This window comes from Lepidothrix coronata, unplaced genomic scaffold (genome assembly GCF_001604755.1).
Source record: "Lepidothrix coronata isolate B3197 unplaced genomic scaffold, Lepidothrix_coronata-1.0 Scaffold112, whole genome shotgun sequence".
Classification (NCBI taxonomy): Eukaryota; Metazoa; Chordata; class Aves; order Passeriformes; family Pipridae; genus Lepidothrix; species Lepidothrix coronata.
Window position 1 is genome coordinate 327,952 of NW_016690292.1, and position 24,775 is coordinate 352,726.

The following is a 24,775-nucleotide window of genomic DNA, read 5'->3' on the forward strand; positions in this document are numbered from 1 at the left end:
TGACAAAGTTATTAGATAGCACTGGTCCCATTACAGACTCCTGAGGGACATTTCTTGTCACTGATCTCCATCTGGACATTGAACTGTTGACCACCATCCTCTGGATGTCACCTTCCAACCAATTCCTAAATTACTGAACAGTCCACCAATCAAATCCATCTCTCTCCAATTTAGAGAGAAGGATGTTGTGGGGGACCATGTCAAAGGGTAAGAGAAAAGAGTTCAAGGTAAACGAATAAGATGTCCTAGCTCACCACTCAATGGTGTCTCGGTCTCCCAGGATCCCCTGGATCTCCTCCCTGCAGCGTTGCTGGTACTCTGGATGTAATGACATGCAGTAGAAGAGCCAGGAGATCCCGCTGGCTGTGGTATCATGACCCTCAAACATGAACGTGTCGACCTCGGCACGCAGGTCCTCATCGGACAGTCCAACTCCATTTGCATCCTAATAAAGAGGAGAGCGTATCATTCCTAAGCACACAGGCCTTTTATTTTCATACCCAAAGGATTTGCATGGTTTGATGTCACTTATGTTTCCCTGTACATCAGGAAGTCATCAGAAAATTTATCCAATATATGTGAGATTGCCAACTCTGTAGTCAACAGGGCGACAGAGTTGGGCTGTGGTGGGAGACAAGCTCCCAGACCATCAGAAAGACACTCTTTTTGATCCCCTACCAATGGTCCCAGTTACATTTTTCAGTAGTTTGGTTTGTTTGACTTTTTTTCAGACTGAGACACGAAAGAAAGCAGCAGCTCCAGAAAGACAGAGTGAGCAGAGTGTATCTCCCTCCTGAACAACAAATGGCAGCTTCTCTCCAGAGTATCTGAAGACATCTGTGAAAGTAAAACTACCAAAGGTAATAAAGAAAATATCTTGACAGGACTACAGACAATACGCTCTCCTTGTAACCTTTCCAAAGACCTCATTCCTCTCTGGTTTCTGAGAGGTCTCTTCTTTTAAACTATTAGTGTGCTCAATGGAAATGATCAAGGAAGAGGAAAGTCTGCCCAAGGTGTTTATGCTCGCTCACTGCATTTCACACATTTGTGTTTCCTTCCCTTTCCATCCACATTTCCCCGAGTTAGGAAAGCTGGATTAGGAAAGCTGTTGCCAGGAATCTCAGCCAGGGCCTGGATGCTTCCCTGCTGATGCATCCTCAGTGTGTTCTTTATCATTCGATGCAATCATTTCAAACATTCACCTTGCTACAAAGAAGAATGTCCAGAAAATCCAGGTGCTTCTTCTTCAAGACCTTGTCAAGTTCCTCCTCACTGGAGAGCAACATCTTTCTTTCTTTTATTACCTTATCTGCAGAGAAGAGTGCCTCAGTTACTTGCCACTCCAGAGACCTCATGTACCTGACCACTTGGTCAGCAGCTTGGACTCTGTTTAATGTGTAACCCTCTGGCCAGTGCCTGTTACAACCCCCCTCTGAGCCACTCCAGACGCAAGTGGAGGAGAGGTTCAGCTGGGAAGAAAGGGAGAGAAACAGAGAGATTGGGGAGAAAGGGGGAAAAATACCTGTGTGGGTATGGGCCAGCTTGCAGGCATCCTGAAACTCACGGCCTTTGCGAGTCAAGTTGTAGAAGACATCCTTGAAGGAAAAAGTCTGGATTCTTTGGCTCAGGAGGTAGCTCAGGTCAAAAACAGCTTTAATGTAATAGTGTGAGTTGCTGTAATGAGGCCAAGGTTAAAGCTGGCGTTAGCAATGTGAGGGGGAAACAGGAGCACTTGCTTTCCCAGGATCTGAAAGTTCAGGCACCGACCTCTGAGTCTGACAGTCGGAATTAAAGCTGAAGGCACATTTCATGATGCTGTCTAGTGTCATCAAACTGACGTCTTGAAAGAGCTCCACTGACTTCCTCTCTGTGCTCTTCTTGTCCCATTTATCCTAGAGGTGGAGGCAGGGGTAAGGAGGGACAGGCTACCATCTATGATCAGGTCATATATTCCTGTCCCTCTTCCCAGATGCACACTGCTAATCACTTTCTTTTCTGCAAGCAGAGGCCCTCATTCACTATGTATTCTATGAATCCAATCAAACTCTTCTGTACATTTCTTTTTCTAGCTTTACCTCTACTGGGCTAGGATAGGATATTCTAGCTGTGGTTGGTTTCATTGGAGGGGAAAAAAAAAAAGAAAGAATAACTACATGTCCAAAAGAAGGCAAGAGGAACAATTTCAGAACTTTATAACTACCCCAAAAGTTCAATGAAACTGTAGGCACTGAGTGCAGTCTCTTTCCCTCACTCATTCCCAGATCTGATTATTTGCACCGTTGCACAGCTGAAAGGTAAAAGTAGCAGGAGTGGGAATTCTTACCAGCATCACTTTGACCGAGTCTGACATCAGGGTGACGTAAGATTTCAGCACATCGTAATGAAAGGCTGGGGTGAGCATCTTCCGGTGCTGGAACCATTTGGTTCCATCCAAGATCAACAGCCCTTCCCCTGAAGGCACGAACAGAGAAGGTTCAGTCAGCTCCTCCAGGCTCTGATCATGGTTCTGGCAGCCTTACTACTGCTTTTGACTTACCAATCCAGGGAAGCAGGAATTTGTAGGGTACACTGGCCTTGGGATCTGTAAAACAAAGCAGATACCAAAAATGTATGAATGACTAATGAATTCAAAAAAGAAAATTCAGGATAAATTGACATTAGATTTTGCTCTCTAAATCACAAGATAGAATTAATCTCATTTCAATATGTAAAATGCTCTACCACTAGAGGTAGAGTTTAAAAGTGGCCATCTACAAATACAACCTCAGTGGACTTGAAAAAATAGAGAAAGGAAGAACAATAAATGTGTGTGGAAAGGAACTGACCATGGCAAATCCTGAAGTTCAGAACAATGGATGGGAGTTACTGGAGATGCCCATGTGTGTACCTCTCACAGGAATCATGCTCCACAGAAGGGAGCAGAGGAGAAGACTTGAGGTGTTTTCTCAGATCCATTGCCATGCCAGCTCGCCCATATTACTGGGTTTACTGGGAAGCACAAGCATAGTGGTGGTAGATTCCATAGAAGGCAGTAAGACCAATGACAATGGAGATAAGGTATGGAAGGAACAGGCACCTGGTCACTGTTCTGCACAAGAATACAAATTGCTCCATGAAACCTGGGTCAGGCTGAGAGTTTGTGAAGAGGAGCTAAAGAGGAATTGCAATAGCTGTGAAGGAAGCCAGCAGAGGGGATGATTCCAGGCAAGTTTCCCATGATTTTTTTTTGGTAAGACTTCTCAAAACCAGATGTAGAGACTTACCTGTTCGGCCAAGTATGCTTTTGGCATATTCAGGATGGTGGACAATTAGAGCCGGCAGGACTGGTCCAAACCATCTGGGAAAGGCATAGGGGTATTCTTCTCCCCACGACACCACTTGATGTAATAATTTTTCAGAATACATCTACAAAGAATGAAAATTAAGCAGGGACTGAATAAAGGCAGAAAAAGAGCATGCCAGGGAGAGCAGAGCTTGAATTTGCCCTGTCATGGAAAGCACAGGCAAGACATCCTCTCTTGGGAAATGAAGCAAGAGTGGGCGGACTTGCCACACAGGGGCTTTTACAATGCAGGTGAAGGAGAGGATGGGCATTGCAAAGGGACCGTGCACATGTGGCAAAGCTGCTTGAGCCACCACTTCCCTGCAGCACAAGAAAACTCCATGGAGAGTTCCTAGCTGGGGCCAGCTGCAGTTGAGCCACCTTAGGACAGCCTGGGCTTGGAGCAGCTTGATGTTGCTGGGAGCTGCAGCTGGCATGGGCAATACCAAGACGCCTGGTGGACAGGTCAGGAGGACCAAGGGTGTTACACCCCTGTTCTCTGATTTCAGCAGTGCAAGGTGGGCATGCAGTGTGGAAGAAAAATATCTTCACTATAGAGCAATGAAAATGGCTGCATTAAAATGCTCTGCTTTTGTGGCCACGTCTTCTTCAGTGGCTGTAGGGGGAGACACTCTTGTTGCTAGAAGGTTTAATGTAGAAGAGAGACAATGGTTGCTCATATTTATGTAACTTCATGAAAATCCAAGAAATTGCCTAACTCTATGTTTAAGCACATGATCAAATACAGCATGGCTCTGTTTTTTCCCAAATGATGCACATCTCATATCCAGGTAACCTTTCCTCCTGCCCTGCAGAAGTCTTGGCACTCCCTGTGCAGAGGGAATAGGGGACACACACACCCCACCCAGTGCTTCTTATCCTGACTGATATCTTGCACAGTCTTTGGGACAAACCCACCCTGACCAAGCCTATCTCACTCCTTACCAGGTGATTGTGGCCATAGAGCCAGTGTTTCGGGGGGCCAGGAAATGCCTCCAGAGCTTTAACGAGTTTCTTCCTCTCCTGGTAGAACTGGACCACTTTCAGCAGCACAAAGATTACCCCAAGCACCACACTCAGCTGCAGGACGACAGCAGAAGGTCTGGCTACGTATTCCAACAGAGACACCATGATGGTCTGGGGTGGCTGACACTGCCTTCTCCTGCCTCTTTTCTTCTGCTTCTCTCACGCCTTCACCTGACAGGGAGCTCAGTGCAGGTAAAAACCCTCTCCCTCCTCCTCTGCTGGAGCTGAGCCTGGTGAAGTGGAGCTGACAGCAATTTATAGCAGCAGAAACATCACGGTAAACAATGCGTCAGCTCGGCCGGCAGCCCGATTGCTGCTGCTCCCACTCACCCTTTGACCTGCTTCCTGCAACCTATCCCTGCAACCTGTGGACAACAATCTGTGCACATTCCCTACTTTCTTTTAAGTCCCATACACCCCAGCAGCACTGTCACACACACTCAGTCCTCCATGCCCAGGTGGATGAAGCCAGAGGAGGGAGGAGGTGAGAGGCAGCCAGGCTGGGGCTCTAGCTGAGCTCCGTGCTCTCCGCAGGCAGTTCAGGCATGGAAGCCATTCATCCACCCATGTGAAGTGAGGAACACACAGGCCACCTCTTCCCAAAGAGTGGGGTGGGTGGATTCATCCACCTTCACCTGTAACAGCAGTTCTCTGAGTGACTGCAGCATCACCCAGCTCTGCCAGGCTGTAATCAAGACAACAGATATAACCCCAACAGCACACAAGGGACCTGGCCCTGTTCCCCAAGAGCTCCTACCATAGACAAGCCAGGAGATAAAACTGATGTCCAGAAGAATTACCACAGTCAGTAGATGAGACAAGGAGAGGAAGAGCTGCAGAGCAATAAAATGATTGAAACTAGCTTGAGAGCACATCTAACCTGATGGGGAGGTGTGATGGTAAGAACATGTTTCCTCTACAGTCCTGGTGATTCCTCATTCCTCTGTCCACATGGCATCTCACCATCCTCCAAAGAAGGCTCTGCATCACCACATTTACCTCTCCAATGCAGTGCTTTGTTGGGCTCAGGTAGGACCCTTCTAGCAACCCCTGAGCAGATCCTGCTGGTTACCTGAGCTCACATTCCATAAGCACAGAAGCCTGGAATGGCAATGCAGAGTTCATGGAGGACTTGGGCTGGAAGCCTGCTGTGTGAGGGTGACTTCCAGGCATATTGCATTTTTATGTTGGGATATTGCAAGGATCAAGTGAGTTAGTTGCTGAGACTGATAATCTGATAGGCTACTACATAGGAGCTGCTGAATTTTGTGAGTGATTCTCTTCAATGCAACACATCTCTGAGACAAAGGACTTCTAATGTTTGGATACCTTCTTTTAGTTTTTAATCTAAAATATGCCATGTCCAACTGAAACCCATGTTTTCTTCTTGGAGAGTAATTTTATTGAATAAACTACAGTTTTTCTCATGTTCATTGTTCAGATATATCATTTTTACAGTGGCAGAGACATGGAGATCATTGTCTGAAGTAAACCTGCACAGCCCCACTGAAAATATATAAACCTGTTAGACAAAAGGAATATATGAACAAATGTTGCAAGACCCACTGCCTGGGAATTGCCTGACTCCACAAAAGTGTGTCATAGTGGAGTGACTTTTACCTCAGCTGGCTCATGGCCTATTCATGAATTAATGATTGTAAAGACAAAGGTGTAGTTGTAGGCAGTACCATTCATACTTTGGCCTCGGGGAGATTTAAAGTGTCTGGTTGCTGTGAACCCATGTGAGGGGTTGTTGTCCACTCCTTCTGCATGCTGGTAGTAGAAGACTGCTCTAGAAACACACTTTTCTCTTGAAAGACATCAAATGTAAGATCTACTCTCAGTCTATTCCTGGGCTGCAAATACTCTTTTGTTAGTCTGCCAGTGTTGTCTGCCCAGTAAGATTTTTTGGCACTTTTCTAGAAACAGTAGTTGTGTAAGTTCCTCAGCTGGGGTACGGTGATCCACTCAACACCACAGCTGTCCACATGGCATGGAGTGTGCACTGAAAAGAGTATTACAGCAGCTGAAGACCTCTTGGGTGCTTTGGTTGCTTGAGCCCTGTTCTAACACTGTTCTTCAGTTCCACAGTGTGACTTTCCCCTGGACCGGACTCATGTAACATATATTAAGATGGTGTCTCTGGTTCTTCAGACTGGGAAAAGAGGAAAGGGGATATATTCTCTGTCTGCCATTAGTCATCCTGCTTTCTCCCCATCACTCACTGACACACTCCTTTTATTGCCTTGGAGAAGGTCTCTGGCAGACATTACCCTCAGCAGCATTAGCTTTTCACACACTTGGCCACCTTCATGAAAGTCGGTGTATCCCATTATGCTGAGCCAGCTGGATCTGTGCAAAAGTTCAGAGGAGAGTTAAAGGTTGATCTTTAGGAGGCAGAAGGCTGCAATCTTCCAGGTTAGGCATTTCTTAGGGAAGGCTTTGGCTGTAGCCAGAGCATGAGGGACCCAGTTTGCCATTTACAACTTTACACTCCTGAGCAGGAGCATCCGAGTCCAGGGACCTCATGGCCATGGAAGGTGTAGCAGATACATTTAGGACACATCTAGTACTTCTAGCTCTTCCTTTTATCCTTCACCTGTCCTGTAGCACAGTGATTAGGGGGTTTCCACCAGAAGAGGAGGCAGCACAGGCTTGTTGGCCAGCTGGCTGCAAAGTGAGTGGGTTGCAGCCCATTGGGAGGCTCCTGCTGATGCTTTTCACCTACCTGAGGAGAAGGATGAACATGCAGCACAAGGAGCCACTCATGGGCTGTCTGAATCAGATCCATGGCTCTGCAAGCTGCCTTCAAAATGTGGGGCTGACCTAAATAAGCTGGGCAAGTGAAGGGTGTGAGGAGAGCAATGTTACTGAGAGTTCGGAAAAGTCTGATGTGCTCTTGGGGTTAACTCTGAAGTCAGGTTGAAGGGGCATGTGCTGAGACAGCTCATTCCCCATCTCCAGTGCATCATGGACTCTGACCTGAAGCTGTCCCCCCTCCAGGCTCTTTTTCCTCTCAACCATCTCTAAAATGGCCTAAAACAGCCATCCCCTTGTCTGGCCTTGCCTGTGTCTATGGAAGGCAGGGAGGAGATGGAGAGCTCTGTGGGGCTGAGGACTTTGGAGGGTGGGACTGCTGCTGTGGGTCTCTCATGTGAAGACCTGCAGTATACTCATAAATCCAATTATATAGTTGGGTGCCTTACAAGGTCTACATAAGGAAAACAGGAAGGTCTGAGGGTTGAGCCTTTGGTTAGTGTCAGTGAAGCATGACCTGTGACACTTATTCAATTACCAGACTGGCTGATCTGGGTCTGGCTGGCACCTTTCAGCAATCAGTTACAAAATAATCCATAAATACCCCAAAACCCACAGGTGGAGGGGCCAGGCCAGTGAATGGATTTGCTGGAGCAGGCACATATTCAAACTTTTATAGCAACACATAAATTCTCAGTGGTGACGAAGTCCCTGTACAGTGGGTTTGACCGTGGATTACTGAGCAGGGTCAATTTTTACTGAACTGGCTCCCTCATAGTTATAAAATAACCAGAAATAACTGTTGAGCGTGGAGCCAAGTTATATGGGTTGTCTTGAAGGTCAAGTGAGATGTCAAGCACTGAGATGATATGGAGGGAACACGGAACAGAGTGGCTGAACCCACATTTATGGGAATTTGGAGCAAGAATCTGTGCTTGGGTGAAAGCAAAACTGAGTGCTTAATCCAGCCTCCAGCCTCTGCATTCTATGTTTCACTGGTGGAGGGGATAGAAAAGCCTTTTTCATGTGTTTCAGAGGTCTCACAGCAAGAGGGGCTGTGAACACCCTTTAGCACAGCTTGGGGGAGATAACTCAGAAGTTTTTGCAGAAGAAGAAGCCTCCACGAGAAGTTCAAATGGGAAAGTGAAGTGACTGCAGAGCTGCAAGTGGAGAAAAGCAAAAGGGGACAGCACTGGTTTGGTCATGGTAAGGGCTTGGGACAAGGCCAGAACAATCTGTTAGCACCAGGAGAATCTAGAGCCCTGTTGCTTCCCAGAGTCCAGGAAGTAGAGGATTCCAAAAGAAGATCTCAGCATGAAAAAGCAGGTACAAGAGTCTTCTGATAGCCAGAGGAGTCTGGGGATGCTGGCAGGGTGAACAGAGGTGTGGCTTGACCTTCTGGACATTTTAGGCTGGTGAAACTGCTGTTGGGTGTTAAAGGACACTTGGAATGTTGTCAAACATTTGCAAAGAGCCTCCAGGGGGATGGCTCGATGATGTGGGTGTCCATGTGATGGCAGTGGGGCCATGACAGGCCAGGCCATCAACATAAAAAACCCCCTCATTACACTGTAGAATTTCTATCCCATATCTCAACCATGGACACAGCAGGCTGTGGAAGTTGCTTTCTGAGTCTTGGGAATTTCTCCACCTACTTTAGACACTGAAAGAGAAGAAGGAGAAGATCTTCCTCACAGTTTTAACTCATACTGTTGATATACATTGCAGAATACCTGATTTATTGAGAAGGTGAAATTCAGGTGGCAAATGGGTACTGTGCCCCAGAGCATGACCTTCAGCAGCTGCTTTCCCTGTTTGTGCCTGTGTTTATTCAGATAGGAAGAAGAGTCCAGGCCCATCTGTCCCTGTGTGTTCCTGCAGCACTTAGTGCTGACAGATGAAATGTAGCTGTAATGCCAAAAAAAAAAAAAATAACATTTCAAGCTTCCAAACACATGACAGATGAGAAAATCATGGCAAGAGCCCAGCAAGTGTTACAGGGTAATGCAAGCTGCCTGGATCCCATCTGACCACATATGTCTTGAGGATGAATGTATATCTGGAAGCATTTAATACAGCTGTCTAAAAAATATGTTGCAATACTTATTTAATTTACAGGCTGCTTCCAGCGTAAAATCCCAGTGGGGTTTAGATGGAAATTGCTGGTACCATCTGATAATGAACTTGCCTGGAGAGTGGCGTGCATCCTGTGCAGGGGCTGCATTCCTGGTGGTGTGAGCCAACTGCTCTCCCTCATGGCTTTGCTGCTTCCATCATGCCCAGCAGCATCAGGGAAAGTGCCACCAGCAGACTGTGATGGACAGGCACCTTCACGTGACCGGGATGTGGCTGCACAGTGATGATGACAGTCTGCAGGGGAAAGGAATAACTGTGGGAGTAGGTGGCATGTTTGCTCTGCCACTTTTGAAAGACCAAGCTGCTGCAATGAGAAAAATCCAAGATGTTTTTAACTGAAACAAAGACTTATCCCATTGCACCCCACACAGCCCCTGACATAAGTTCTCACTAAATTAGTTATCTGAAGGTCTGAATCAGGCAGTCCAAGATCAGCCATCATCTCTGCAATTACCCTTTCTGCAGGAAGCAGGGCAGGATTAAAGAATGAGGTAACCTCTCTGCAGCTAGTCCTTGACTGCTTTATTGCTCTGAGCGATACATCCCATGTGACCAGGTCTTTTTATTACTACCATGTCTCTAATATCTAGGATGGAAAGGGTAATTTGTGGGAAGCACTCTCAGGAATCACATTCTGGGAAGATCTGGCCTGCTCTGGCACTGGGACACAGTAGCTCCAGAATCCCTGTTGCAGTCTCAGACCAGCTCTCCAGCTCAGAAGCAGAGCAGTCATGGAAGATGTGTGATGCAGGATGTGAGATGACACAGGATGCAGAATGTAGGATGCAGGATACGAGATATGGGGTGTGGGATGCAGAGATGTGGGATGATGCAGTATGCAGGATGTGGGATGTGGGATGCAGGATGGAGGATGCAGGGTGTGGGATGCAGGCTGGCTGGCCTGCCATGCAGAGCTGGCCTGGCATGCAGTGCTGACCCACGTGGCTTGAGAAAATTGGGAGCTGGGCTGCCATGTGTGTTGTTGTTTAGAAGAGTGTGCCTTAGAGGGTGTTAGCACCAAAGAGAGCTCTGCGAGCAGATTTTATGTTGGGTTTGGGTACGTGGTTGCAGAGGGAACCAGGCTCTGCTCCCTTCCAAGAAGAAGCCACAAGCACAACACAGAGAGAGCGATGAGAATGCTGCAGAGCACCTTTGCTTTTCCTCTTCAGATATGAAGAGGCAGATTTTTAGTGAATCCTAAAAGTCACAAGAGGGACAATGACCAAACAGGGTGAAGATGGGAGAAGTCAGGCTTTTTCATCCCACAGCCAGAAACATTCACATGTTGAATGATCCAGCTGGGAAAGCAGCAGTGCAGCTTTTCCTGTATCCCCGATTCAGTCCACTCCCAAAAACCAGACCAGAGGTACCCCACCTGAGCTCTGCACCTGACCAATTGCCTTCTTTGGGCATTTGGATTATGCAATAAAAACAGTGACCAGCTTTTAAAACCTCTGAAAATGCAAATTCCCCAGGTAACCAATGTCAGGACTTAAGAAGCCTTAGACAGTGCTCTGTGCTATGTAATCTGTATCTACCTAAATTCAATTTAGCAGCTGCCATTTATCTACATGAGGACTGTTATGCCAACTTCCCCTAGTCTGACCCCCTTTAACCTACACCCTTTCAGTGGGTATACCATGATTTCAGCCTTCGCTCTTGCTCATTAAATGCTCTTGCTTTAATGTTTCACATTTGAATGCCAAGGTCCACTTCTCTTTAGATGGTATTTTTTTCAAATCTTACCTTTAAAATAAAATTATACACAATACAGAGATTTATGTAATTTTCTCCCAGGGACTTCAGTTATTTTGATTAAAATTTTTCTCATTTTGCACTTTAGATTATGTAATCTTGAAGTAAATGCTGTTGCCTTTATACTTAAATCTCTAAACATGGTTGAAGGACACTGTCTCATTTCATCTAGTGAAAGAGAAGTAAGTGAAAAATTTTTGAGAAATATTTGTGTTTATGTATCCAAGTACGATGTTTGCTTTGATTGCAACAGTAGGATATTATTGATTCATATTACCTTTTCAGTTTCTATATTGGAGGTATAGAAACTCTCCAATCTCTTTGGAGAGATTGCTGCCTTTCAGTCATTTCCTCTCTTGGTTTTGTGCAATGCCTGTGCCTGCTCTTGTGCTTATGGACTCACATCCCATTTACTGCAGCAGTTTTTCAATTTATCAAGATAATTTTGTATCCTGATATGGCCCTCCAAAGAGCTTGTGGTGTCTCGCAGTTTCATAACATTTCAAGTTTTAATAAGCATACTCTATCTTTCTCCATTGCAAGGATAATTCTGATTTCAACTCAAGAGCTGCACCTCGTGTCTGAAGAGGGAACAGGCAGCTGGAGCACGCAGGTGTTTTCCTGAGCTGCCCCAGCAGCACATCCCTGCAAATCCAGCATCTGCAGATGAGAGCTGTGTGAACTCAGCTGGTGTCTTACTGCACAGCAGCCTGCTCACAGTGCTGGAACCACAGCTGACATCTCTGGGATGATAAATGCAACAGCAGCATTTGGGATTTCACAGTTTTTTGTGTGATATTCTACCCCTATCTACAGTAGTGATTCCTGCAGAGGCAGAAGACAGCTCTCTGGTGTCCTCCAGTCTACCTCAAGCATGCAACTCTCCTAAATTTATTAGCTTAAAAAAATAAAAAATTACTAAAAAAAAGGGGAGGGGGAACCCTTTCTTACTATCTGAACTTTAACTGAAGATTTCTTATTGGACTCCTGTTAAGGAATTGCCCATGGAAGGAGATGCTGTGTTGGCTGTGACCAGAGACCCACGGGCAGTTGACTGGCCTGGCTGGACACTTCCAGGGTGATCTCTTGCTAGTCATGAGCTTTCTCCCTATCTCCCATTTCTAAAGGCATTTTACATTGCATTTGTGATGAAGCAGGCAAGCATCAGCAATATAAACAACACAGCTGCTGTTGCAGGAAAAATTATTGGTTTATTAAGACAAAAACTACAGAATATTTTGCAGTTTGGGCAGAATTTCAGAGCCCAAACTGGAATCAGTGCTTTCAGCAAAATAGAGACCCACTGAGTGTGAGAAGTGAAACAGAGGTCTGCCACGGGCTGTCCCTGCTGCAGGAGAGGAGGGCTGACCTCTAGGCACTGAGGAAGGTGCTGACGACGGAACAGGGCTGGAAATGGTCACGGATTTGGACAGGACATGAGCGTGAAGGCAGGATTTGTTAAGAAGGAAGTTGGTGGGACGTGTAGATGTTCCCAGGCCAGGTCAGCCCTTATGGTAGGGCAAGGGGACAGACAGCATGGCCATGCCTGGCTGCTCTGAGATCAGTGCTCTGGAGCAGATGGCAGTGGGTGTGTGCAGTGTCATCCCAGCTACCTTAACCCAGCCTGAAAAGGGCTTTCAGCTGGTGGAAGAAGCCCAGAAATCAAGAACCCTCATCTCCAAATCCTGCCCTGTACTTTTGCCCCAAAGAAACCTTGTCCCGCCATCTGCTTGGTCCCTCCCTCTGGTGAAGGCAGGATGTTTTCCAGCGTCAGCAGATTTTCTTTAGATACAGGTGAATCCCATTTTTGGAGCGAAGAGTGATCCGAGTTATTTTGACGGGAGGATTGGCAGGGTCAGGCAAGAGCTCGAAGCGGAGCAGGGTCAGAGCCAGTGCCACCTTCAGCTCGTTCATGGCAAACTGCTGCCCGATGCAGTTCCTGTGGTAGAACAGCAGCTCAGCCAACTCCACCTCAGTGCTGGGCACACCAAACCCCTGGGGCCAATCCCAGACCCCTCACACAACCTTCTTCCCCTCTGCAGCTCAGAGAGAGCCTAGGTAGTGTTTTGGGTAGTGAAAGCAGGGGTATGGGGTGAGCAGGAGGAATCTAGGGAAGCGATGGGAGCTCAGGAATATGTGTTCAATGAGCATGGAGCAGGAGGGAGATGGGGAAGCCAAACAAGAGACCAGCAGGGATGAGGTGGTGGGTCTCCAAGCAGGAAGGGTCTGCAATGTGTTTGTCTTGGCAGGCTGAGCACAGGGCAAAGGGAAGGACTGGGAGAAGGGAGAATCAAAGGGTGGAAGGGTGGGATGGGGTCTCTGCATCAAGGAGAGAAGGAGAGCAGATGAGCTCAGAAAGCTGCAAGCTCCCCACACGATACCAGCAGGATGCTCCATAGCTTTGGGATGCAATTCTCTGTCCCCAAAATGGGCATGGCAGTGTTGCCTTCCCATTTTGCCTGCTGGTATCAGAACCCCTCTGCAGCACAAATGCTTGTTGTCTGCTCGTGAACTGTTTAACGCTGCAGGGCCAGGACTTCAGGTGGTGGTCTCTGCCCACTACTCCTTCAGTGCTCAATTCACTTTACCTCATTCCAGCAGAAAAAGGCAGAAAGGCGTGGGTGTGCCTGCCAGAGACATTCTCTGGGGAAAACCGGGAAGGGTCAAACACCTGAAAATGAAGAATATGCAGCAAGAAAAAGCGATTATTTAAGGAACATGGTACTGACCAGTATCTTCAGAAACATGACACTCCTTAGTTTCTGAAGAACCCCTTGGAAAGAAAATTCTGCTCTCCTGCTAACAGGTGAAGGGGACATGGGAAGAAGTACAGCACAAAGGGGAAAAACTATGAGAAGGGCAAAAAAAGGCTCACCAAAGGATCTTTCCATATTGCAGGGTTCCTGTGAATGAGGTAAATGCTTACTGCAGCAACGGTGCCTGTAAAGCAATCAAGGAGGAGAAAAGGGCTCATCAACAAAGAAACTAAAGGGAAGGTTGCAGCATGCTCACCCAAAGGTCTGCCTAAATCGTTGTGGTCTTATCTGTCAACTGGAAACCTATTTTGTCATTGTATCAGAGAAAACTAAACATTGTATCAGAGAAAACTAAACATTGTATCAGAGAAAACAAAGCAGCCAACCAGTAGAAATGAGGAAGGCACCAGCAGCATAGGCACACTGTTCCTCTAGTTGTGCCAAATCAGAGAAACAAAACAGCAGCACAGGACAATTCCTGCATGCAACTTGGCATGGGACCAGTCCCTCTCCCCCTGCACCATTTGCCAAGAGGTAAACCATGAGCTTGTGCTTGGCCAGGAAGAGAAGGGGCTCGGCACAGGCATGGCACTGCCCTACAGTGATGGTGGCAGGAAGGACATCACGGGGATGCTGCTGTACAGCCCAGACCTCAGTCTAACAACAGGATGCCAACATCTGCATGGTCCTGTCTGAACATCTGTGCCTGCGAGGCCCACAGAGGCAGGACTGTCACCTTTGCTCTGCCACAGGAAGTGAGGATGCAGCTGATGTCTGAGAATGCAATTTTGTGAAGCGGGAATGGGATTTACGGACCTTCTGGCAAGGTGTTTCCATCAGGGAAGGTGATGGGCTTGCTGAGCTGCCGGGCCACACCAGGCACTGGGGGGTAAAGGCGAAGGCTCTCCTTGATGCACATGGTGCTGTAAGTCATCTTGCTCAGGTCCTCCCTGTTGGGGCAGAGGCAGGCTGAGCCCCACACTCCCCCCGCTGCCCCGCCCCGGGAGGCCCCTTGTCCCAACCCTCTGAGCAGATCCCCTGGCAACAGACAGGGTGTACAGGGGGACCCATAACATCCAACCAGAGGCTGCTGCAAGCTGGGGATGCCAGGACACCTCTGAACAACCTTAACAACCTCTGAACAAACTCAAGTGCGAAGTGACAGTGAAAGGTGAAAAGCCATGACTATGATGCTCTGTGGTGAGAAAACAGCAGAGAGCAAAGAGCAGTGCTGGTGGCCCAGGACTTGGTATGGCATCCAGAATGTCCTCCTAGTGTGGCAGATTTAGCTGAAAGATGCAGTATCTGCTCCATCCTGTGGAGCCCCTGTGCATGCAGCAACCTTTAGCACCCCAGCTTCTGAGCTTTGAAGATATTGCTCGCTTAGAAATTGCAGCGATAGGAAAAAAGTTACCAGCTGAGGAAATGTGCAACTTTACCACTGAATTGTCTGCCGGTCCCCCAGGATGCCCTGGATCTCCTCCCGGCACCGTGCCTGGTGCTCAGGGTGTGATGCCAGGCAGTAGAAGAGCCAGGAGATCCCGCTGGCTGTGGTATCATGGCCCTCAAACATGAATGTGTCCACCTCGGCACGCAGGTCCTCGTTGGACAGTCCAGCTCCATTCTCATCCTAACAGAGCAGAGACACTCTCAGTGTCCCATATATATAAAATTTATATATATTACATATATAATACTTAGATTATATATATTATAGTGACACACACACATGTTTTATATATATACATATATGTAATACATAAATATATAAACATATATATGTATATATATATAAAAATGTCCCAGAGGGACTATTATATTCTTTCAGCTATTGCAAAGGGGTATGATGATGCCCATGGGATACATATAAATGAAAGCAGTGTCTGTTTGCACTGAGTTCAGGGCCCCTTTCCCTTCGCTTATAAATGTCTTTATCCTCCCACATTAAACTACCAGGACTACAAAATCTCTCTGCATGTTGTATTCCTGAAAAGACGCTACCAATATTTCAGTGATGGAAAATTGGATCACCTTGGCCCCTCCTCAACTGGGCAGGACTGGATTAATTTTTTTAATTGTTTGTGCCATCCTGAGGGTCTCTGGTGGTTTGTGGCACTCCTGTAAAGACTGACTGGCTTTTGCACCCTGTGCCATGCCACACACACTCTCCTCATCACTCACTTTGGCACACAGCAGAATGTCCAGGAAGTCCAAATGTCTCTTCTTCTGGATCTTTTCAAATTCCCGTTCATCTTTTAGGGATTCCTTTCTCTCACGGATCACCTTGTCTGGGGGAGAAAGAGTTAGAGGTTCAGCAGGGAAGGAGATGCCAAGCTGCAAAATCATCCTTCAAATGCAAAGCTCACCCAAGGGGGTGACCACTGCTCAGTTCACGATGCATTTGACACGTGCTTCTGCATCCCAGGCAGTTCAGCATTTTCATCAGCATGGCAACAAATGCCATGCACATGGCCATCCTTTCCTGCAAACTTCTTTGGCCCCCACAGGCTTCTCAGCCTATTTTACACACCCTTTATGCATTAAAGCCACACCCGGCTTGGAAAAGAAAATCATTCCTTGTGTCGGTGTTGCCTGCAGTGCCCATCCCTTGTCTCATCAGCCTCTGCTCATTTAGCAGGAGTGTTCCCAGAGGGGAATTCCTCTGTTACTCCAGTTTAATAACCCAGGAGCTGCGAGACCTCCTTGCTTCATGCCTAGATCAGACCACTGCTCCAAGCTGATAGATCCCAGACCTGAACCTCCGGGCAGGATCACTGCATGGGCAGGGAGGTAATTTAATTGCCTCTGGTCAGCTGTCGCTTACCCAGCTTGAAAGCTCTGGGAGAGGATGAAGGCAGGGAGTACCTGTGTGGTCATGAGCGATCCTGCAGGCCTTCCTGAACCGAAATCCCTGGGGGCTGAGCCAGTAAATGATGTCGTTGTGGTAGGGGAAGATGCGGAGGCGTCGATCCACCATGTAGCAGAGGTCGTAAACAGCCTGGATGTAGGTGTTTTCCCTGGGGAGAGGGGAATGGTGGGTGCTTGTAAATTTGAAAGCACTGTAACAAGGAGATTGCCCATTTCCCTTCTGAGCTGCAAACTTCCTGCCAGGGTTTGGGGCAGCCAGCACTGACCTGTTGGTCTGGCAGTCGCTGTGACAACTGAAGGCACATTTCATGATGCTATCGAGAGTCATCAAGCTGACATGCTCAAAGAGCTCCACTGATTTTCCATCTGTGATCAGGTTTTCCCATTTATCCTAAGGCACAAAGGAGACAGAAATGAGTTCTGCATGATCTGCAGTCATACTCTAGTTAAATGAGTGCTCAGATAGGGATACATCTTGGAAAGATGGGAAAAAAAAAGAAGTGGATCTCTTAGCTGCCATCAAAATCCTGGAGAAGAGAAGCCAAGAGTGGGATGGTTAATACAATATGTACCTCAGGCAACTGCTATTGTTGAATCAGGGGAGTGGTGAGTGCTGGTACACCCTACCCTGGGGCAAGGGCACCCTGGAGAAGCCCAGGCCAGACGCATTTCTGGATGATGGGGTGTGCTACCAAAGTCTTTCTTAGGATGCAGTGTGTTTTCTGCACAAGAGCAGCATATGTTGGCACTGGGCTTCACTGGGCCTGTTCTCAAGCACATGAGTTTGGTGCTCAAGATGCAAACTTTGGACCAAGGTTTTTTCTCTATCATACAATCCCTCTGCCACTGTGTTTTCCCAGCATATAACATTGGAGCTCTTGCTCAACTCTTTCCATAGGAGATCCCTAGGGAAACTATAGTGTCTCTCTTGCCCGGCAACATGAGGTGATGTTGAATCCTCTGTCCTTTCCTGGCTGTAAGGAACCAGCGGACTTAAAAGCTGAGAAAGGGAGGAGAGGGAGGAGCACAGTCAGATCTGAGCCTCCACAGCATGAAACCAGGCTTATACGGACAGATGCATGTCCGAAGCACATACAACGATTGCCACCTGGTGGCACAGGTTCCCACAACAGGCACTTCCACACTGCAAGGAATTCTGAACTCTCGGGCACTTGTGTGCATTGTGAAAGATCTCCTGGCTCCTGGCTGCTCACTGGACCAGTGGAAGGGATCTGGCCAGGATCCATTTGATGCTGGGGAGGCTGCATTGAGGGAGGCAAACGAAAAGGAATAGATCCAGCACCCAGACTCCTGCTACCTCACATGTACAAAGACTGGTGCCCTTTGCCTGTAATTCCTACTGGTTTCCATCATGTCCAGCACCAATGGATGGAAGAACAGTGCAGTTTCACTGTGTATGAGGCAATGCAGGAATTACAATCCAGTCATGGGTACACTGACAACAAATAATACCCTTTAATTTTGGTGACAGCATACCTCTGCTCCAACTTTCATATTTTCAGGATTTATTATGAACATTTATTTACTTCAATTCCTCATTTACAAAAAACACCTTAAAAGAAGTTGCAGTTGGGACTGAGACCATGCACAGTTTGAGGATGGCAGCAATGTCAATCCTCAAATCGCAGCCACAGATCCCAAGGCAGTACCAGAGACATTGCCACTGTAGGGAGGCTCAACCTGCCCATTCCTTCCAACTCATGGGCAGGGATTTGTGGTGACTCAGAAAGACTGACTGTCAGGGCACAGTGTGTCCTTAGAAATACCAGGTAAAGAAAACCCTGCTCCAGCATTTACCTGCTAACCAGTCATGATCAGGGAAAAGAAAATGGGGCAGAGAGACGAGCATCAGACGTGAGTCCTACCAGCATCACGTTAGTAGACTCTGCCATCAGGGCCACGTACGGTTTCAAGACGTCGTAATGAAACCCTGGAGTCAGGAGTTTTCGATGTTGGTGCCATTTTGGCCCATGTAAGACCAGCAACCCGTTCCCTGGGGAAACACAGGCAAGGCATGTTTTGCTGGGCACAAGCAGGCTGCTTTCACCTGCCTGTAGACACAGCCCTGGCCTGCAAAGAGCATGATTAAATTTGCTGTCTGAGCTGTTGCCATCAGCTCCAGGGTTGCCAGAGCTGAGCAAAGCCCTGCTCACCAAAATTACACAGTGCTGCCTCTGAAAAGAAACACCAACACTGCTGGAGCAGAGAAGTTCAGAACAGAAGATGTGATTTTGATCAGTCCTCTACTGAATCTAAGCTTCTCCCATCACCACCCTTTGCTATCTATGGACATGTAAGTGGTTCTCATTTGTACATATTGGCTATGCCTGAACTTTCCTTCCCTGAAAATAAAGAAATAGCACTGTTTAGCACCTTTTTCAACAAATGTAATAATTTCAGGGAGCTTTTGGCTATAACTCCATCAAGGAACAAGCACAGTGCTGTTTATTTATAACATATTTCTGACTAACCTCAAAATCATTCCCGGTAGGCAAAGCCCTGGGAATACATACCAATCCATGGGATAATGTGTTTATAGCTGATGTTATCCTTGGGATCTGTAAAAAAAAAAATAAAGAGAAAATGGTAAACATTTCAGTAGCATCAACCCACAGATTTACACCTGAAAGCTCCCTCTGGGCTCTCACTTTTGCTTGGGTATGAAGCAAAATTGGTGGCATCCCTGCAGAACTCGTCAGTATTTCACCACAAAACAAGTCTGCCTATGCCAGCTGCAACAAACACATATAAAAGCAGATGCTCACACCAGAAAAAAACAGAATATTGGTAGTCCAAAGTCTGTGCAGGGTGATAAATGATTAACCCTCCCAGACAGCACTTCTGTGACGTGCACTATTGAGACATGTTGTCTCAATGCACTAAAGATACTTCTCTGCAGTAGGAGCCAGGACTCTGAGGTGAGAAAAAACCTCCCAGGTGTCTTCTTCTTGCTGGGGTCAGGCACCAAATGGATAACTTTTCAAGGAGCACTTGAGGAAGTGTGATTTCCCAGCAATGGATTTGGAGGGTCCATGATCAGCCCTGCAGCCCTGCGCTGAAGCACCCAGGGCAAGGCGTGAAGGAGGAGTATCTCTCCACGCCTTTAGATGATTTCTGCAAGAAAACCTCTCTGTGAAACCCTGCCTTGCTGTGAATTTTGGGGCTGGCATGGGAAATATGCAGGCTGTGGTTGCTGCTCCACAGCTGAATGCATCATCACTCACCTCCTCTGCCCAGCAGAACCTTGGCGTAGTCGGGACTGGTGATAACCAGGAATGCCGAGAAACTCCCAAACCACATAGGGTGAGCATGTTGGTACTTCTGTGCCCAGATCTCTGCCTTTTCCAGCAACTCTTCCTCCTTGAGAAACTAATTGTGAAGAAGTAAATACAGAAAGAATACATAGATTTGGAGGAAAAAAAATAAACAATCTCCCAGTACACTGTCTTAAAAGTTCAAGGTCTTTCTGATCCCAAAACCAGATAAAGGGGAGCAAGGTGTTGTTCCTCTGAGTTTGCAGAACATGAGAAGTAGAGATGCTTGTTACTTTTAAAGCTCATATAAAATAATTCTTCCTTATCGCTTAACCCTAACACAGAGAACATCCTTAGGCAAAGTGGTAGTGCCTATCAGCCCACATATATTATCTGTTCTTTTTCTGTGGCCACCCCAAAGAAGACTCAGATTTGCCCCAGACAGCATCTGCATTTTGTGGTGGGCAAATACATTCTCACTTGCACATGGCTGAGCAATTAGCACCCTGCAGTTGTGATAAAATACAGCAGCACTTCTAAAGCAGCAAACAGCATCACTGCTGTGTCTGCCCAGTGCAGCAATGCCTCCTGACTGGGAAACCCAGGCCACAGCTTCCTCCAGCCATTTAGGTGGAGAAGGCAGCCAATGTCCAAGAAAAATCCAACAGAATGAGTCCAAAGTCACTGATAGAGTGTACAGACAAGGGAACGCTGGTTAATAACTTTAGATTAAGCATTATTGATTTCCAGGAGATGAATTTATAGGTGATGAAGAGCCAGTGCTCCCAGAAAGATTTATCTCCAGTCTTGGAAGCTGCAATCTGAGGAGTAACATGAGCACCAGCATTCATATCAGCAGCACTGGAAAGTTCACTCAAAAGTGATCACCCCTTTATTGCTTTTACAGCCTGTGTTGTTATGTATTAAATGAACAATAGATAAAGAACAAGTGGAAAGACCAGTGGAAGGATCCACAGTCACAGGCAGATTAAAAAAATCACAGAGACAAAGCCATGTAAGAATTCTTTTTGCTTTGAGCAGAAACTACTCTGGGCCAATATGCAGGGGGAAGGATTTTGGGAAGCTGACACAGCTGCTACTGCTTTGACTTGAAGCCTAAAGATTAATTAAATAAGCGTACTCGTGCAGAAATCAGCCTCAAAGTCACCCTATTGACTGAATCAAGTGAATATTTGCTCAGTCGCTTTGGTGCTGAGTTAGCTCAGCTCAGCTTTTAATCTGGCTGGTGTTTCTCAACCCGGGACATGGACTGTACTCCAGTGATCACCCACATCAAATAATCAGTCACATGTGGCTTGTCTTGGAAAGGACACTCGGGAGTGCCAGGGTCTCTGCCAGGGCACTGCACAGGCTGTGTGGGGACACATCCAGATTTGTGCTCTAAGGTTACACTTCCTCATGAGCTGGGGGGATCCCTGCAGTACATCCTGTGTGTGTCCCACGTTCAGCAGAATGATGAACCACATCCAGTTATCATTTATGACACAAGGCTCGCCTTCAGTTTCTTTAGCTCAAGTTCAAGATTTTGAACTTAATAAAGAGAACCATCAATTTCTCTGGTTGTGGGGATCAAGTCTGGGATAAAAGAAGGCAGCCCTGCCCAGCACCCACCCCTTCAGTAATGCCAGCAGAAGCAAGGCTTGGCAAGGTGCCTTTAGGTGAGCGATGCTTAAACATGTAAAAGTCCCTTTGACAGGGCTGCTTGTGTTTCCTCCCATCATGAATCACAGAAAGCATAAGTGGAAGTGACTGGGAGGTGCTGAGCAAGTCTTGCTGGCAGAAGTACTAATGCTAGAAGCCTTTGCATCCAACCTTGTTTTTGGAGCAGTGGCCTCTGTGTGCTATAAAGAACCATCCCTGTGCTGGCAGAGAGTGGAGTGGGTTTATCTGAGAGGAGAGGTTACCTCCAAGGTGAGTAACCTGATGCACTAAGCACTCCTGGAGCAGAGGGTGTAAAGTCCTGGAAGCTGCAGAAGAACAGGAATGGAAAGCTCCTGCTTCCTAATCAGGGCTTCAGATATCAGGCTCTGCATGAAAGACCATCACTTCTTCTTCTTCCTCCCTTGTAAGCTTGAAAAGTGTAACCTCCACTTGTGTCCAAGGAAGAAAGATAATTGCCTGATCTCATGCTGAAATGCAAGTTTTGAAATGGATCCAACAATGAAAGCATCTGGTAAGAGGTTTAAAAGCACTTTTAATGGCTGTACACTGATAGCAAGTGAAAGAGAAAACACAGGAGCTGAAATCTGAGCACAAAGCTGCACTGTGCACAGCCAGAACCAGGCTGGCATCTCCCCACAGGGCACAAGTGGGCTGCCGAGGGACTGACAACCCCCTGCTCTCCTCTAACTTCCCACTAACCCTGGCCAGGGAAAGTCAGTTTGTCCAGCTCACAGCTGGCAGTCTGGGTTTTAGTTAAGTTGTGCTTCTGCAGTGAGACTGAACAGGTCTACACAACCTCTCCTGATATTTTAATGTCATTTCTATTGTGTGGTTTGGATAAGCAAAGACTAATACTGTTTCAAAGCAGAAAATGCTTTAAAACGAAATCATGCAATTGCAGGAGATCCACCCAATCCATGACTAACATATTTGAGATTCTGAACTGACTTGAATCAAAACTGTCAAATAACTGCTTAAATCAACAGAACAGGAAATGTCAGTGCTCTCCGAGTACAGCTCACAGGTCCTCCTCTGAGGTGCATGCAAACTTTGTATTCAGCGTCTGCCCAGAGCACTGCCAGTTTCCTTCCTGGCTCAATGAACTGTTGGACTCTGGGGAATTCAGCAGCATTTAATCAACAAATTACTAAATTCACAGAAGAGAAATTCTTCAAAAAATACAGAGGTAAAGGTTGAGCCGTGAACAACCTGGCCACGATGGGAGTAAGCAGGCAGCACAAATGGTTATATCCACTTCTAGAATAAATAGTCACAACTAACAAACATTATTTAATTGCAGTTTTAAAGTCTAACTGGCAGTGTAACAAAGCCCTGAACTGGCCCATCTTCATGCTTACATTGCCAAAAGACTGACTGTTCCTTCCAGCATGGCAAAACTGGGGCTGCCATGGCGTGAGGACAAGCACCAGGAGGTCCCCTCCTGATTTCCCAGATACTTTTCAGTATCTGGGAGTGAGTCACTCACTCAGTTATTTAATGAGCCACAGATTTGGCCAGGGCAGGACATCAGCAGAGTCCAGCAGAAGTCAGGCTGATTTTAAGCAGCCTTTAGCATGTATGGAAAAGCCTTTTACATCAAGCAAGTTCAGCTACTCCTCATGAAGCTGCCAATGAGTTTTGGCAATCTGTTTGTCAAGGCAGACAGGTGATCTATGTTAGCAAGTCATCCATGCCACCAGTACCCAGAAAAAGGCTCGCCTATGTATGTGGGTTTAATTAGTAATGACTTAAATGCAACCTTAACAGGATCGATGGCCTCTCTGCTGGATGCAATACCCAGGATGTGTTTTGGGGCTTAAACGTGACTCACAGCGATCAATGCCCTGTCTGGCTCACCTGGCTGTGAGGCCCATGGAAGCTGGCAAGGGACAGAAGGTGCCTCTGGATGCCGGGAGCAGCGTGCATCTGCTCAGCATCGCAGCAGCTCGGCGCCGCAGGGACAGCTGCAGCGGCCCTGCCCTGGCTTTTGGAGAAGCAGAGAGGTGACAGTGCAGCCTGGCCCGGGACAGAGCGATGCAGCTCTGCTTCCTCCAGCACCAACGCCAGGTCACACCCCGGGATGAACTTGCCCTTGCCACACTGTATTACCGCTTTCTTCACCTGCGAGCCAGCCACCACCCCTTTCCACCGTGCAACCTGCAGCAGCCTGTGTGAACCGCGCTCTCTAAGCATCGCAGGCGGAGAAAGCAGTTTGAATGGCTGATAAAAGGGATGCCCATCTCCCACTCACATCCGGACTGAGAGAAGCAATTCTCCCAGACCGCAGGGACAAGTCCCACCAGCATCCTCCCCACCCAACCCTGCTCCCCGCACTCCTCCTTCCCGCCGGCAGCGCAGCCCCGGCTCTGCCCCACCTCGTGGACGTGGCCGAAGAGCCAGTGTGTCGGGTGCCCGGGGAAGGCGGCCAGCGCCCGGAGCAGCTCCCGCCGCCGGTGGTACAGCTGGATGGCCTTCAGCAGCACGCAGGTCAGGCAGAACACCGCGGCCAGGTGCAGCACCCTGGAGACATCCACGCCCAGCCACAGGAGCTTCATCGCCGCTCTGAGAGCCGCCGCCGCCGCTGCCTGCCGTGTCCCCACGGCCCCGGCGGCGCCAGCCAATGCGGGACGGAGAGGCAGGCCCAGAGTCCGAGCGGCTGCCAAATCACGGCGGCGCTTGTTGGGAGGGGAGGCAAGGCAAAGCAAAGGGAGCATCCCGCGGGAACGCCGCCACACCGGCTGGGAAGGGCTGCCCTCCCTGATGCCTCGCCGCTGGCACCGGCTCGCTCCTGGCCGGGAATGCGGGCTGCGGAGAGAGGAAAAGACCATACCCTGGGATATTTCCCCCCCCGAGGTCTTCATCACATCTTCCTGTCTCGGAAGGTTTCACCTTTACCGCCATCCATTCCCATCCCTCCCTTCCTCTCTCTCCGCTGCCGGCGCTATGGAGCCTCATCCCAGAGCCGAACGGGACAGCATCTGCCCCGCAGGGAAAGGAGTGAATCGGCCACTGGGCCGGTCTGGCGATGCCTTGTGTAAGCCGAGGCACCGTGGCATCTTTGGCACGGCTTTGGCACGGCTTTGGCACGGCTCTGTGGCAGGCGGAGGGCAGGCAGCTGCCGGGCAACGCCGCTTCCCGGCCACCGCTAACTCCGGCAGCGACGGCCCCGCCGAGCCTGGGGGGGCGAGGGGACT

At 47.9% G+C, this 24,775-nt stretch overlaps 2 protein-coding genes across 2 annotated transcripts in view; both read right to left on the bottom strand.

Annotated features, from left to right (window-relative positions):
* The window catches only part of LOC108502131 (cytochrome P450 4B1-like), a 7,953-nt gene extending 3,353 nt beyond the window's left edge, over window positions 1–4,600 (bottom strand). Inside the window, 8 exon segments of the mRNA XM_017824726.1 lie at window positions 228–445; window positions 1,206–1,312; window positions 1,526–1,677; window positions 1,771–1,895; window positions 2,327–2,454; window positions 2,540–2,584; window positions 3,267–3,408; window positions 4,271–4,600. Coding sequence (XP_017680215.1) covers window positions 228–445; window positions 1,206–1,312; window positions 1,526–1,677; window positions 1,771–1,895; window positions 2,327–2,454; window positions 2,540–2,584; window positions 3,267–3,408; window positions 4,271–4,456 — 1,103 coding nt within the window. The 5' untranslated portion in view covers window positions 4,457–4,600.
* A 7,588-nt stretch (window positions 4,601–12,188) lies between these two features.
* On the bottom strand, window positions 12,189–24,191 carry LOC108502130 (cytochrome P450 4B1-like). Its single transcript, XM_017824725.1, has 12 exons — window positions 23,957–24,191; window positions 19,869–20,013; window positions 19,158–19,202; window positions 18,510–18,637; window positions 16,890–17,014; window positions 16,621–16,772; window positions 15,937–16,043; window positions 15,195–15,385; window positions 14,572–14,705; window positions 13,875–13,939; window positions 13,588–13,670; window positions 12,189–12,938 (listed from the first exon to the last, which is right to left on the bottom strand). The coding sequence occupies exons 1-12, from the start codon at window positions 24,134–24,136 to the stop codon at window positions 12,770–12,772; spliced, it is 1,524 nt and encodes a 507-aa protein (XP_017680214.1). The 5' UTR covers window positions 24,137–24,191; the 3' UTR covers window positions 12,189–12,769.
* Between the last annotated feature and the right edge of the window lie 584 nt (window positions 24,192–24,775).

Excerpts from the sequence above, each read along its gene's own strand:
- LOC108502130 (XM_017824725.1), bottom strand. The coding sequence starts at position 24,136 with ATGAAGCTCCTGTGGCTGGGCGTGGATGTCTCCAGGGTGCTGCACCTG. Across the intron at positions 16,773-16,889 it reads AGCGACTGCCAGACCAACAG|GGAAAACACCTACATCCAGG; the intron begins GTCAGTGCTGGC and ends CCCTCTCCCCAG. Across the intron at positions 14,706-15,194 it reads GACCGGCAGACAATTCAGTG|GGAGGACCTGAGCAAGATGA; the intron begins GTAAAGTTGCAC and ends CTGCCCCAACAG.